We start from the raw sequence: 15,999 nt of genomic DNA, 5'->3' as shown, positions 1-15,999 counted from the left end.
TAAAAATAAAAATAATTTATCTTTATATTATGGAGGGAGTGCATATAGACTTTGTTTGAAATAAATTGTTAGTAAAAAAATTTTAATTAAATTCTAATACAATCTTACTTCATTTTATTTCTTTTAAAATAATTTTTTTAATATAAAAATTGATTAAAAAAATAATTGAATTAAATTATTAGATAGTAAATAAACTGCCAAACCGACTAAAAGAAACTGCCAAACAGGCTAAAAGTTTCCAGTGAAAACCTTGCTAATTTGGGATTTTAGAATCTAAGACGGTAAACGGCAATTTTGTCACCATATCTCAAGATTTCAAACTCTCCCTGCATATCTCCACCGAGCACTCCTAATCGCCGGTGGATGGTGGCAGTTCTCAGCCTCACTTCAGAGGATAGACTTGTTTGCTAGCATAGCATTTCAATGGTGATGCCTTGCGAACATACAAGAATAGACTTGTGAAGAAGAAGAAAGTTCATAGAAATTGAAGAGTAAGTAGGCTTCTGTAACACAACCTAATAGTATCGGTTACCAGCTAATCCAGTCTCCCTTATGGCTGTAGTGCCTAGCTAGAATCACCAAAGGTGAACACTGATTACCCTTTTTCTAAGATAATTTATTTCTTCAATTTCCTGTCACTGTCTTGTTTTCTTTTAATATTAAAATATTATATTTATGATTTCAACTTGAAGATGCTAGGAAATTTTACAAGTCAAGTCAACTATAAGAATCCAAAGCATTAAGCATCAGATCATATGCTAATCAGATTTAATCTCAAAATCTTTTCCCTTCTTGTTGGGGTTTTTGTTCTTTGTTTGATCTTCTCTTCATTGGTTTTATCTATACTCGTACACCCATCTTGCAGGAGGAGTAATCTATGGCTTTGGAGGCTGTGGGAGGATCATTTCTCTCTTCTTTCCTTAATGTCTTGTTTGATAGGATGGCTTCTCGCGAGTTTGTTGATTTAATTAAGGGCAGAAGGATTATTGATGCCCAGGTAAAGAGGTTGAATACGATGATGTTCGCTGTTAACGGAGTGCTGGAGGATGCAGAGGAGAAGCAGATTACTAGTTCAGCTGTGAGAAAGTGGCTTGATGAGCTTAAAGATGCTGTCTATGAAGCTGATGACTTGTTGGATGAGATTGCTTATAAAGCTTTTCGATTGAAGATGGAAGCTGGATCTCGTACCTTTGGAGATCAGGTGAGGGGCTTTTTCTCTTCTCGTAATCCATTTAAAAAGGGGATGGAAGAAAAGTTAGATGACATCCTTGACAGGCTTGAAGATTTAGTGAAACAAAAGGCTGCCCTTTCTCTGAGAGATGGTACTGGAGACAAACCATCTTCACAGAAAGTACCCACTACTTCTCTTGTTGATGAATCTGGTGTTTATGGTAGGGATGATGATAAGGAAGCCATAATAAATTTGTTGTTGTCTGATGATGCAAACGGGAATGACCTTCGTGTGATTCCTATCGTGGGCATGGGTGGGGTTGGTAAAACAACCCTTGCTCAGCTTGTCTACAATGACATAAGAGTGCAAGATTTTGAAGTCAAAGCGTGGGTCTGTGTTTCAGACGAACTTGATGTTTTTAAGGTAACAAAAGATGTCCTTATGGAAGTTACTTCATTAACTTGTGAAAACAAGACTTTAAATCAGCTTCAACTTGAGCTAAAGGAAAGATTGAAGGGGAAAAGATTTTTGCTTGTTTTAGATGATGTTTGGAGTGTTAAGTATACTGACTGGGAAATTTTGCAGAAGCCTTTTATGTCTGGGGCTCAAGGAAATAGGATTGTTATTACAACACGCATTGATCATGTGGCATCAACCATGCAAACTGTTCCAGCCCTCCATCTAAAGGGATTAACTGATAAGGATTGTTGGTCCTTGTTTGCAAAACTTGTATTTGATGATGGAAATTCTAGCACACATCCAGATTTGGAAGTAATTGGTAGAGAAATAGTGAGTAAGTGCAAAGGTTTACCTTTAGCTGCAAAAGCTCTTGGGGGTCTTTTACGCTCCAAGAGGGATGTTGAGGAATGGGAGAAGATATCGAAGAGCAGTTTGTGGAATTCATCAAATGATGACATTCTTCCAGCTTTAAGATTGAGTTACCTTTATCTTCCATCACATCTAAAACGATGCTTCGCTTACTGTGCAATATTTCCTAAAGATCATGAATTTGAAAAGGAGGAATTGGTCCATTTATGGATGGCAGAGGGTTTCTTAGTTCCTTCCCCTGCAGATAAAGAGATGGAAGAAGTAGGTGATGAGTACTTTCGTGATCTTGTATCAAGATCATTTTTTCAACGGTCAAGTGGCCATCACTCATACTTCATTATGCATGACCTGATAAATGACTTGGCTAAGCAAGTATCTGGAGAGTTTTGCTGTAGGTTGGATGGTGATGATTCATGCAAGATTACTAAAAGGACTCGCCATTTATCATATGTTGGAACAGAATATGATTCTGGTATGATATTTGACGGCATCTATGAAGCCCAATTTTTGCGTACGTTTATACTTATGGAGTGGTCATGCATTGATAATGAGGTAATGCATGATTTATTGCTGAAATTCAGGCAATTACGAGTACTCTCTCTCTCTCAATATCGTAGTGTAACTGCATTGCCTGAGTCAATTGGCTACTTGAAGCATTTACGATATCTAAATCTCTCTACAGCATCAGTAAAAAGGTTGCCTGAGATTCTGAGTACTTTGTATAATTTGCAAACGTTGATCTTGCGTGAGTGCATATACCTTGCTGTGTTGCCTGATTCTATTGGAAATTTGAAGTATTTACGATACTTGGATCTCTCGGGAATATTGATCAGAAGGTTACCTGAATCTCTGAGTGGCTTGTTCAATTTGCAAACACTAATCTTGTGTCATTGCAAAGATCTTGTTGAGCTGCCAACAGACATGGCAAGGTTAATCAACTTGCGGCATCTGGATATTAGAGGAACAAAATTGCAAGAGATGCCATCACAAATGAATGAGTTAAAAAATCTCCATATATTAACTAATTTCATTGTAAGACAGTGTGGATCTAACATAAAGGAGTTGGGCAAACTTCAGCATCTACGAGAAAAACTTTGTATTTGGAATCTTGAAAATATTGTGGACGCTGAAGATGCTTTGGAAGCCGATTTGAAGGGTAAGAAGCACCTTAAGGAGTTGGAGTTGAGATGGAACGATGATACTGCTAATTCAGCACTTGAAAGAGGTGTGCTTGAGCAATTACAGCCTCATGCAAATGTCAAATTTCTTTCAATTGTTGGTTATGGGGGTGGTAGATTTCCAGATTGGGTAGGAGATTCTTGTTTCTCAAATATGGTATCCTTGAAGCTCAGTGGATGTAAATACTGCGTCTCTTTACCACCAGTTGGGCAGTTAGCATCTCTAAAAGATCTCTCAATCGCAGAATTTGGTAGAATTGAGGTTGTTGGTCCTGAATTCTATGGAAATTGCACATCTATGAAGAATCCATTTAGATCCCTAAAAATCCTGAAGTTTGAGAGGATGCCAAAATGGCATAAATGGATTTCTTATATAGAAGAAGATGAAAGTAGAGCTTTCCCTGTCCTCCAAGAGCTTTACATAAGAGAATGTCCCAACCTAATGACGGCCTTGCCCAGTCACCTTCCTTCTTTAACAATACTTGAGATTGAGGGATGCCTGCATCTTGTAGCTTCACTTCCAAGGGCTCCAGCGATCATTAAAATGAAGTTAAAGGATGATTCTCGTGATGTGCTAATAAAGAAATTGCCTTCAGAGCTGCACAGTCTCATACTTGATAGATTCTACTCTTCAGATTCCATATTGGATCGAATTGGTAGTTTTTTCGCCACTTTAGAAGAAATTGAAATCCGAAACCATGATTCGCTCAAGTGCTTCCCACTAGACTTGTTCCCAAGGTTGAAGAGTCTCCGCATCACTAGATGTCCCATTCTGGAATCCCTTTCCACATGTGAGACAACCCATGAGAATTTCACATCTCTCAGTTCCTTGGAGATCAGGGAGTGTCCTAATTTAGTATCTTTTCTCAAAGGAAGATTACCTGCCCCTAATTTGGCACGGCTTCTATTGCTAGGTTGCTCAAATGTGGAATCCTTTCCTGTAAAGATGCTACTGCCCTCTAGTCTTACATCTCTTAAAATTTGGGATTTTCAAAATCTGAAATTTCTGGACTACAGTGGACTTCAACATCTTACCTCTCTGAGAGAATTGGAGATCTGTAACTGTCCTAAGCTCCTGTCCATGCCAGAAGAGGGGCTGCCCTCCTCACTTTCTTCTCTGTCTGTCTTTTTATGTCCTTTGCTGGAACAAAGGTGTCAACGGGAGCAAGGGGAAGATTGGCCCAAGATCTCGCACATCCCTCATGTAAAAGTTAATTTCCACAAGATCAATTGACCCAAAAACTAGAAGAGTTGCTCTTTTTCTTTTCATTCAACAAGCTGAGGTGATACTAATCAAAAGTTTCTTTTGAGGAATCACAATTTTGGAGTAATATTTCCATGTTTCTTCTTAATTCTTTGTAACTTCCTTGGCAGGCTCTTGATTCAATTTATTTTCTGTCCATTTGAGGCTCCTGATTTGATCTATACCAATTCAATTTTGATTCTCAATAATGAGAACTGGACTGAAATGTTGGATGCAGGTAAATTGCACTAATTACTAGTACATGTCTGCGATAAAAAACACATATTATTAACCAAATTGAAAATGTTGTCTTTATGTAATATTTTCATCTCAGAACTGTTTGCCTTTAAAACCTGAAAGAGAGAGCGCTTTGGATTTGCAACTTCATACTTCTTTCAAGTTCCATGTTGAATGGCCTCTATCATGACCAAAAATGTTTCTGACATGTTTCATCTGGTTATTTCATAGTGTTGTTGGGTGGTCTAGTTTTTTCAAGTGCTCCTTGTTCCTTGCTCTGAGTAACCAATCATTTTTTTTGTTATTCATCATAAATTTCTCAATTTCTCAATATAAGCATTATATAACTTATGATTTTAACTTAAAAGTAAGTCCTGATTCTCTTGAATTGGTATTAATCCATTTCACAATAGCTACCAGTTGCTTTTTGTTGCCCCTCCAGGAATAATTTTATATGAAGAAGTATTAAATGATATGCATTGTTTTGTTATTACTTACTAGAAATTTATTTGAATGGCTTATTGGTGTACTTCTCTTGACATTCCTGATAATTGAGGGATGCTTTTACTTTCGCCTTTTCTATGTTAAAATATTCCTCATAGATAGCTGACCTGATTAGGTAAAAGAATTGCACTTAAACAACTCCAATACTTCATTCTTTCTAATATTTAAGTTTCGTTTCCCCACAATTTGCAGCATGGTTAATGCCACTGCTTGAATGGAATATTTTAAGTAAAACTCAATGCCATTTGTTAAAGAAGATTGCTTTATATTTCTATTTTGAAAGATAATCTGATCTTATTCTCACTAGTCCTTTGCTGGATTGTAAAATAAAAATTCATTCAATACATTTGAGGCTGAAGAAAGCAGGAGTGACAGATGGCATCTGATCCTGGTCCCCACTTATGAGTGCATTCATACTTGCATCAATTTTTAATATTGCTAATGGAAGCCTTAAGAAGTCTACAATAATGGAGGGAAAAGGAGTTAAAGGCTGATTGGTCCTTTCTTTTTATTCAAATATTTTAGAAAATATGTTGCAGATATATATATATATATATATATATATATATATATATATATATATAATTCAGAAGAAGTATGCTGTTTCTCATACCAGGATGACCATGCAGACTTTGTCCCTGCAAAAAAAATGTATCCGAACATGTCTGCTTGTGTTTATCTATAAGTTCTGATTCTTCTGAATATCGTCAGTTCATTCACAAGCGTGTTCTTAGTTTCCTATCCATATTTACGTCTCCTGGATTTCTCTCTCTCTCTCTCTCCCATAATTTTGTTCATGTTTTTAATATGCAATTTGGAAATCTCAGACAAGAAAATGGAAAACTTTAGGCAAATTTGCTTTATTTAGCTTTACAATATTATCAATGACCACAATTTGTACCACATGTTGAATTGCTTTGCACTTCCTTGCCCTTGCTGAGCTACTCCTGAATTTTTTTTTAAAAAGAAAAAAGAAAGAAAGAAAGAAAGAAAGAAAAAAGAAAAATCAAATGTTCATTATGCTGTGAATGTTTTCATCTCAGGTTTCCATCTCCTTTACTGAAAATATTGGAGCTGAAGCTAGAGCTTACAAATTGTTCTGGTAATGTATCCTACCCATATTTTTTTGTCCCTCTCTCTTAATGCCATAACTGATTTTGTTTATTTGTCTGATACACTTACATTTCCGCTCAACACAGCTCCTGGAGGATTTGAGGTAGCTGGTCAATTTTTGCGTATGCAAATTCATTCTCCATCTTTAAGTACACTGGAAAGTGAAGCATTGCATATACTGAGCATGTAAGGACAGTTCTAGAATAGAGAATGCAACTAAATTTGGTCCATGGTTCCATCTGAGAAAGTTGAAATTGGATAACCAAAATATCACAAAACTTAGGTGAGGGGCTTCCTGTAACACATCAGGCATCAGCTGCTTTCCACAAATGAGATGACAGGCCATCAGAGATGCCATTAACATTGGCCTAGATTCTGTCCATGTTGTCCAAGAGTGGAATTTAGTTTCGTTTGTTGAATGAGGCATGAGTAAGCTGGATCAGAAAATGCTGGTTTTGTTTGTATGGAAAGTTTGAGCAACAAGGCTGTTATCACTGCTGCCGAAGGGCGTTTCACATTCCTAAGGTTTGAGTTATGTTTAGCATCTTTTTGAAAAGGGGGTGCATATATATTCATCCATCTGCTTTAAGATCTATGCTATATAGATCGGTAACACTATTGTGGAAGGGGAAGATATCGGTTGGAGATTCATCTATTTTTTCAGTCACACAGCCAACAATGGCTAGCCAGGCAAATCTAGCAGCAAAGGATCCCTTGTGTTTGTTAGCTGAGGAATTTGATGATTGTAAGTTATGAATGTACATGTCAAATTTGTAAGAACAAATAAAATAAAAATTACTCATATCTAATTTGTTGTTGATGGCTGCTGCTTCAATTCGTTTTATCCATCAATTCAGCCCAATTTCCATTGTGCCTCTTGATACTACTCAACTATGCATTAATCCCAAACTAGTTTAAATCGGCTATATAAACCCTTTTCCTCCATTAAACTTGCTTAATTTAGAGCTAAAGGTTTACCATTACTAGATCCTTCACTGTTTCATATAATTAGTCATATCTATTATAACATCAATCGTATAATTATTTTGTGCTATTAGATAAATTTCATTTTTGTTTATTGTAAAATCAGATTTATTTAAATAAAGAAAAGTTAAAGGTTATATTTGGGTAACCCTAAGCAACTAGAGAAAGAATATAGGCAGAAAAGAATGTGCAAATAGAGAGATCCATCTATGGACGTTGCCAAAATGACTTTTATAATAAATGCATAATGAAAGTGCTTCCTTTATTAGCATATTATAATAATGCAATTTTTTTTTTTTTTTGATGTTTATAGTAATGAATATTTTAATATCAACTTTTATATATTAAAATTAAAATTTCTAAATAATTTTAAGAATATATTTTTTCATATCAATGTATTATATATCTAAATAAATAATTTTTAAATTATTTTTAAATAAAATTAAAGTTAATTATTAAAAATGTAGATTATCATTATTATTATTAAAAATAAATAATTTAAATCATGTATTTTGTTAATCAACGTATTTAAAGAAAAGTGAAATTATCTTTACACAACTCTATAATTGTGTTTTTTAAATTATAAAAAGTGAATAAAATTTACACTAATGTCTAAAATTATTAGAAAAACTAAAAGTGACCGAGATAGATTAATTAATATATTTTTTTAAAAATAAATGATTAAATAATTAATTTTGTTAAAATAAAAAATTATATATATTATTTAAAGCTGATCTTAGTTATCATGTTATCTTAATTATCCGATGAAAGAAATATTGAAATTGTTTAGTTGGCATTAGAGTAATTAAAATGGGAGATTCAAGTACATTTTTTTAACAGAAATTATATTTCATTGATAAATTGCAAGGCCCAATCTATTAAAATTACAGTGCTATAAACTCCAAATCAGCCTTAAAAAAAGACCCCACATACTGGTTTCAAGGCCCAATCCACTAAAATTATAGTACTATAAACTCTTAACTCAACCTAGAAAAATACCCAAACCCTAAAGTACATGGATCTATAAACTGAAATGGGTATAACCTGGACCATTCTTTATCTTCATCCTTTATCTGTCACTTTCACTGCCACCTCTTTCACTGATGACGCTTTATTGACCTTCGATATGCGAGGCAACTTAGGACTGAAACATGCAAGGAGAGCAACAATAACATCAGAGGGAGATATTGAGCTCCCGCTCAACCCAAAGCTATCTCTGTTCAACACTTCAAACCTAGATGGAAAATAAGGAATGGGACCATTGCTGGACAAACCAGGAAAGGCTAGGCACAAGTGATCAACACGGTTCTTAACTCCAAATCTGCCCGCCAACAATGCTTCGAGGAGTTTCATAACCATTGCAGGAGAGCCAACTACCACATGCAAGCATCCCACAGAAACCCAACACAAAACCCCATCTAGAAGAGAGGTACTAGGACTATAAAAGAAAACTAGGATAAAACAAATCAAAAACATCTATCTAACAAAAATGGGGAGGAGGAGGGTCAACGGTTAGATGGGCGGACCTCCCCCTATTCTTCATTGTAATTGAAGAAAGATTTTGTGTTTTCCTACGATCTCAACTCAACTTCATTTAGGTTGAGGTACATCTACTTTCATGTCATTTCGTGCTTTAATAGAAATTTAAAAAAGAAAAAAGAAGACTAGGGTGCCAAATTTTTCAAAAGCTTTGGAATTCATGAAGCAAAGGAACAGAAAAAATGGTAAAGAATTTTTATTGTTCTTAGTAATATATAATAATCTCAAAACTGGTAATGCTAAAAAAATACTGTTTTTTCAAAGCTTAACTCGATTTAATTTAATAGCTAAAAATATATTATTCCCTTAGCAAATACTATATAACTTTTCAATTTTTCTATAAAAAAAAAATTAAAAGCAAAAACAAAAGAAAAGAAAGAACTGGGAATCATTTTATCATAGAAATTGAATGAAATGTGAATTAACATGTTAAAAAGAAATCAGAATTTCCAATTTCTATTAAAGATGACCAAAGAACTGCTAGCAGCACTTGTATCTGCAGCTGCGGTGGAATAAGCATTTAGTGAGAAAAAAAAAATACTAAATGAGCAATGATCTAGTATGAGTTGCGAATTATTAAAATCATAAGCATACGTCGATGATTGGACAAAGACCTAACATCACAATAAAAAATTAATATCGATTATCACAAGTCAAGACACATCATACACAAATGAAGAGTAAGGTATAAATTTTTTAAAGTTAAGAGAAGTATGAGAGCTTTGATTTGTTTAGTTCCAAGAAGAGATATAGACATCTTAATTATTAAATAATTGAGTTGAAGTTCAATTTTTTTCCCTTTCATCAAATAAATTACATGTATTTTTTTTATCTCATTTTAATTAAATCTATTATATTTTTTTTTCCTTTATAATAAAAAATTAGAATTATTTTTTTTCTCAATTGCAAATTCATATAATTTTTCACTCATCATAATTAAAACATGCATATACAAAAACTTCTTGATGTTGCCGTGATTCCCTAGGCCTTGAATAGCGGATATTGAGTTTGTGAGTTTCCTGAAACCAAAGAACAAAATACTGTACCAAATAGTTGTATGTACACAGCTATTAATGAATAGCCTGGAGACAAGGTTTCTGCTTGCTCATATCCTCAATTTTGTGTTTTCAATTGCTAATTGTGCTAGCTTGGCTACTGTGCTCATTTACTTCCTGTCAAACTGCAAGTTGATAATGATAATTAAAGTCACTTTTGCCTGGCAGAAAATATGTATTTTCCAACTTTCCACTGATTGATGCCTTTCTAATTTAATGTTTGAGAGCTTGGCTAACTCCCATATACACCAAAAAGCCTATTGTAATATTCACACCAGTAATTGTTACCTAAACTAAAGTCTAGGACACAGATAAGACTGATTAAATGAGCATCAAATCATCTCACCCTTGTAGGCTCTTGACAAGATTGACATATGCAGCCTTATTTTACAGTTTTGCAAAGACACTGTTTCCATGATTAAATCAGTGACCTCCACGCCACCCTAATAAGACCTAATGCATATCTAGAGAGACTTACGTATACCACGTCTATATCAGAGTGAAAGCGTAGATAAACCAACAATTCCAAACCACGACTAATTGAACTAGAATTCTCAATCTCTTAAACTGCTTCCAGTCGCTTTATCGTTGGATCAACATATTGTTTGGCAATGAATAATAATCTCTATGTTAGATATGATGCTTTGTAATGCGTACTAGTTGCTCCAATGTGTGAATGACCTTTGCCAACCTAATGTGCCTGAAACCTTTCCACAGGACCAACACTTGAAGTTTGGTTGGTGCTTTTTTTAGTAAATTATCACTCACTTTAAAAGGGACCATTACCTTTGTTATATTATATTGAATCTTTTCATCTCAAGTATATATCTTTCCTCTCATGGGATATGAAATATCACTTAAGCGTGACCTGCATGAAACATTCTATATACTTACGGGTTTTGAAGAAGGCTGATGTACGCAATCTTATTCTTAATTTGCAGAGAGGCTGTTTCGATCGCTCAAATCCATGACCTCGATCACAAGTGGAGTAATTTTAACCTAAAACCACCCTTTTAATTCCTTAATATTTGAGATGAAATATACGAAACATCACTTAACTGTTCAATAATTGCAAGACTGTTCATATCGTTGTAACCATTGCAGATCGATTACATGGCCACATGATAGAATTGATGGATCTTTACAAATTGGTTTTCACTTTTTCTGGTCCTTCTTCACTTCTCTTTCTTTAAAAATAAATGGAAAAAATCTCAAATTCTTCAAGAAAGAGGAACTTTTAATTTAGCGGGTATATATATAGTACACTTCTCTTTCTTTAAAAATAAATGGAAAAAATCTCAAATTCTTCAAGAAAGAGGAACTTTTAATTTAGCGGGTGTATATATAGTACACTCACTAATAATACTGACAAGGTTCCAAATGCAACACCTGGATCCCACTCCTAAAAAAAGAAATGCTACATATTTTCAATTAATTTCCATCCATTTTCTTGCAGGTTTGCTACCAGGATTTCACAGAGAGGTCCTTGTTGGGTCCTCCTGAAACACTGCTTCAAGAAGACAACGTCATCCAGGAACACCTCGTAATATTTGCTTACTAAACTATATATCAACAGCCAACAAAAAATTTATTTATTGACATTGGATAAAGGACGCTATTCCAGAGCCCAGTCATGCTAATCTGTGTGCTAGACTGTGTCAGCTGCCACCTGGGCTAGCATGAGTAGTTGGGGGATGGATGTTAACTTGGTAGAGGCTTCGCTTTGTACTAATTAATAAATATACAATTTAATCTTGCCAACTTGGATATATCATCAGTTCTTGTCTTTCCCATATAGTGAATTGGTTTCAGTAGACCTACTACATATAATTGCTTTACAGTCTGTATAATTCATGGAGGTAGTTGAGAAATATCTTCCACTGATTTAAGATTCTTTAACATCCAAAATCCCAACTAGGTGAATCCTGCACTGACAATAAATAGACTACAAGGTCTGCAGAGCTTGTTGTATAACTTCAGAAAGCTGCATTTAGCTCTCATATTCAATCTCCCACTTAAATCTTTCCAAATGGAACCCTCCATGATAATTTGCCTACCTCTTATTTGCTGTATCTTTTTCTGGCTCTGGAAGTTGATTTTTCGGAATACAGAAAGTTGCTGCTATATGCTGGACTATGAGTGCTACAAGGGTCCTGAAGACAGGAAGCTTGACACAGAATCCTGTGGAAAAATTGTCCTGAGAAACAAGAACCTGGGGCTGGAACAATACAGGTTTCTGTTACAAACTATTACTAATTCTGGCATTGGCGAAGAAACTTATGGCCCGAAAAATATCATTGAAGGCAAAGAAGATTCTCCTTCTCTCGAGGATGCCTTGTCTGAAATTGATGATATCATGTTCAGCACACTCGACAAGCTTTTTGAGAGAACAGGAATTTCTCCATCAGAAATTGACATACTTATTGTCAATGTTTCTTTGTTCGCTCCTGCGCCTTCTCTGACTGCTCGAGTAGTTAACAGGTACAAGATGAGGCATGACATCAAAGCTTTCAACCTTTCTGGAATGGGTTGTAGTGCAAGCGTGGTAGCTGTGGATCTAGTTCAGCATTTGTTCAAGTCCTACAAGAAAGCATTTGCTGTTGTTGTGAGCACAGAATCAATAGGTCCCAACTGGTATTGTGGCAAAGAGAAATCCATGATTCTCTCCAATTGTCTTTTCCGTTCAGGAGGCTGCTCTATGCTCCTGACAAATAATAGAGCACTAAAGCATCGAGCCATCTTGAAATTGAACCATAGTCTACGTACCCATCTTGGGGCGAATGATGAAGCGTATCGATGCTGCATACAGGTAGAAGATGATCTTGGTTATGTAGGCTTTCTCCTGACCAGAGGCCTAACAAGGAATGCTTCTCAAGCTCTTTCCATGAATCTCAGAGAGCTGTTGCCTAAAGTCTTGCCACTATGGGAATTGCTTCGCTGCGTTTTCAAGTCTATCACTCGAAATAGAAACAAATGCTTTACTGAAGCAATTGGAGCAATTCTAAATCTCAAGGCTGGAGTTGATCACTTCTGCATACACCCAGGTGGGAAGGCAGTGATTGATGGAATTGGTAAGAGTTTAGGGCTAACCGATTATGATCTTGAGCCTGCAAGAATGGCACTTCATAGATTTGGCAACACATCAGCAGGTGGCCTTTGGTATGTTTTAGGCTACATGGAAGCTAAGAAAAGGCTTAAGAAGGGTGACAGAATCCTAATGATAAGTCTTGGAGCAGGTTTTAAGTGCAACAATTGTGTGTGGGAGGTATTGAGAGACTTGAAGGATGTTAATGTCTGGAAGGACAGCATAGATCATTACCCTCCCCCAAAAGCACCAGTCAATCCATTCCTGGAAAAGTATAGCTGGATCAATGATGAATACCTGCGCTTCGTTAAACTTCAGTAGAAGCCAAGCCACACACTTGATTCCTCCATTTTTACTCTTTATTACATGCTTTCTTTCAGTTGATCTGTTTTTTATTTTGCCCTTTGGTTCAGTAATAACATTCAATTTTGCTCGTGGCTTCAGCATGTCATATTTCAGCGCGAGTGAAAAGATTGATGTATCTCATAATTCTAAAGGTTACATAGAACCATTGTTTTACGTTGTATTAATGAAGTTATGTCAATTTAGTCTTATTCTATCTTACTTTCATTCCAATGGTATATACATCCAGTTGCTCAATTATAATCAAAGGCCATGGATTCATGCCACATAAAAACTGCCTACTGAAACTCGAAGGGGAGTATGCAGAATTCAATACTGTAAAAAGCCTGCAATGCAAGAAATTTCGTACACTAGAGACATGCATGCTTTTCAAGAACAGCATTCTAGTCCAGAAATCTCAGATGAAAAAGAACTAGGTGCTTTGTATCCAGCCATGCAAAAGGGCATAGATACAACAGCACCTAAGCCTAGGTCACAAAAGGACAAAGATAAGCAGCGTTGAGGGCTTTTTACGGGTGTAAAAGGATAAAAAAAAAGTAAAAAAGAGGTGAGTTTGAGCTAAATTATAAGAGGAGATGGAATGGTGCTGCCCTGAAAAGTTCCGAAATTGAGACGCTAAAAATGTAGACGCCATTGTGAATAGCATACAAGCCTTTTTACATAAAATTATTAAATAAAACAATTAAAAATAATAATTTCTATTAATTGTGTTATTTTTTAATTTTTAAATAAAAAGTAAATATTATTAAATAAATAATAATATTTTTTAATTTAAAATTAAATTAAATTTTAAATAAAATACAAACTTACAATACAAAATTGTAGTAATTTTATTTTACTAATTATTTAGAAAAAAAGTAATAAATTACTAATTATGATTATGTATCATTATTAATCTCAAATAAATTAAATAAAAATATTATTTCATTAGTCAAATACCTATTGTTTTGGATGTTATAATTAGATATATTTTGATTATATTATTTATTAATATTTTATATTTAAACATTTGAATTTTTTTAGTTGTTATAAGAAAGATATGAATTAAAAGTATGATAGAAAGAGAGAAAAAAATTAAAAATTAAAATAATAATATTAAATATGTTATTCAATTATTATATTTTTTATGAATAGAATGTTTGTTAAAATTAATTAAAATTATTGAACGAATTAACAAAATTAAATAGATGAGAAAAAATTATAAGAAAGATATGAATTAAAAGTATAATAGAAAGAGAGAAAAAAAATTAAAAATTTAAATAATAATATTAGATATGTTATTCAATTATTATATTTTTTTTATGAATAGGATGTTTATTAAATTAATTAAAATTATTGAATAAATTAATAAAATTAAATAAAAGAGATAAAAACAGATAATATATAAAAAAATATTTAAATAATTTATTAATTGATGAGTTTAATTACTTTTAATAAAATATAATTACTAAAATTAAAAACGATATGAAAAGTTTATGATTAACTTGATAAAATTAAAAAGTTTGATTAAAATTAATAATTGACATAAATATTTTATTTTTTGTCATTTAACCTAAAATTAATTAAACACAAAAAATAAAAATTAATATTAACCAAATACATACATTAATTCAGAAAAATAAGGTTTTCAAACCTAGTTCAGTTACTGAACCAGTGAAAGCAAAAATTTAAGGAATTAAGATTCAACTAGAGTCGAGCTTTGATTTAACTAGTATATTGTGAAATAAATATTAATTATTTTATAAAATTAATAATTGAGGAAAAATTAATAATAATGTCTAATTACGATTAATGAATTATTATTTTTTGAAATAATTATTAAAACAAAATTAATAACATTTTACATTGTAACTTTTTTATTTAATTTAACTTTAAAATGAAAAAACAATATTTTATAATAATGTTATTTTTATCAATAAATTATTTATTTTTATTAAAATTATAAAATAAAAGAAAATTAATTAATTGCATGATAAATAAAATTAATATTTGACCAAAATGTATAACACACAAGGTTTTCAAATCTGATTGAACCACCGAATTGGTGAAAACAGCAGGTTAAGGAGTTAAGGTTTAATTGGGTCGAATCTTAATTTAATCAATCTATTATTAAATAAAGATTAATTATTTTATAAAATTAATAATAATGCTTAATTATAATTAATAAATTATATTTTATTTTTTAAATAATTATTAAAATAAATTAATTACATTTTGTATATTAATTTTTTATTTAAAATTTAATTTAAATTAATTTTAAATTAAAAAATAATAATTAATAAAATATTAATTATTATAACATTATTTATTAAAACAATTTTTAATTTTTATTAAAAAATTATAAAATAAAACAATTAATAAAAAAAACCACAGGCTATATCTAGCTTTATTACTGAGTATTAATAGCGTCTACATTTTTAATACCTTTTAAACGTTAACATAATTAGCGTTTTGGTGTTAAAACTTTCCAACTTAGCACCATTTCACTCAATTAATAATTAAACTCAAACTCATCCTCTTCTTGTTCATTTTTTTTTTTAATGTTATTTGACGTTAACCGACGAGTATTAATATTGTATAGTAACATCTTCAATATCTATGCTCAATTTCTTCTTGTACCTTCTTTGATCTGCTTTCTAAAGTCAGCATTGCCCATTTCTCACCCATTTAAGCAAATTGTACTAAACATTTAATCCTCA

General features: G+C 32.8%; 2 protein-coding genes across 3 annotated transcripts; both read left to right on the top strand.

The window, feature by feature from the left end:
- Positions 1–346: 346 nt before the first annotated feature.
- Positions 347–7,094, top strand: LOC110658080 (putative disease resistance RPP13-like protein 1). Of its 2 annotated transcripts, XM_058151668.1 has the most exons (5): positions 347–584; positions 866–4,460; positions 4,552–5,552; positions 6,205–6,263; positions 6,361–7,094. In XM_058151668.1, exon 2 carries the CDS (start codon positions 878–880, stop codon positions 4,409–4,411), a length of 3,534 nt encoding a protein of 1,177 aa, XP_058007651.1. In that variant the 5' UTR covers positions 347–584; positions 866–877; the 3' UTR covers positions 4,412–4,460; positions 4,552–5,552; positions 6,205–6,263; positions 6,361–7,094. The 2 variants fall into 2 exon arrangements, with proteins under 2 accessions (XP_058007651.1, XP_058007652.1); XM_058151669.1 differs by lacking the exon at positions 347–584 and having other exon boundaries at positions 693–4,460.
- Positions 7,095–11,701: 4,607 nt separating this feature from the next.
- Positions 11,702–13,491, top strand: LOC110658063 (3-ketoacyl-CoA synthase 19-like). Its single transcript, XM_021815536.2, has one exon. The coding sequence runs from the start codon at positions 11,882–11,884 to the stop codon at positions 13,256–13,258; it is 1,377 nt and encodes a 458-aa protein (XP_021671228.1). The 5' UTR covers positions 11,702–11,881; the 3' UTR covers positions 13,259–13,491.
- The last annotated feature ends 2,508 nt before the right edge of the window (positions 13,492–15,999 follow it).

This window comes from Hevea brasiliensis, chromosome 8, assembly GCF_030052815.1.
Source record: "Hevea brasiliensis isolate MT/VB/25A 57/8 chromosome 8, ASM3005281v1, whole genome shotgun sequence".
Lineage (NCBI taxonomy): Eukaryota > Viridiplantae > Streptophyta > Magnoliopsida > Malpighiales > Euphorbiaceae > Hevea > Hevea brasiliensis.
The sequence above is the reverse complement of the archived record's forward strand: the minus strand, read 5'-3'. Positions and strand labels throughout refer to the sequence as shown.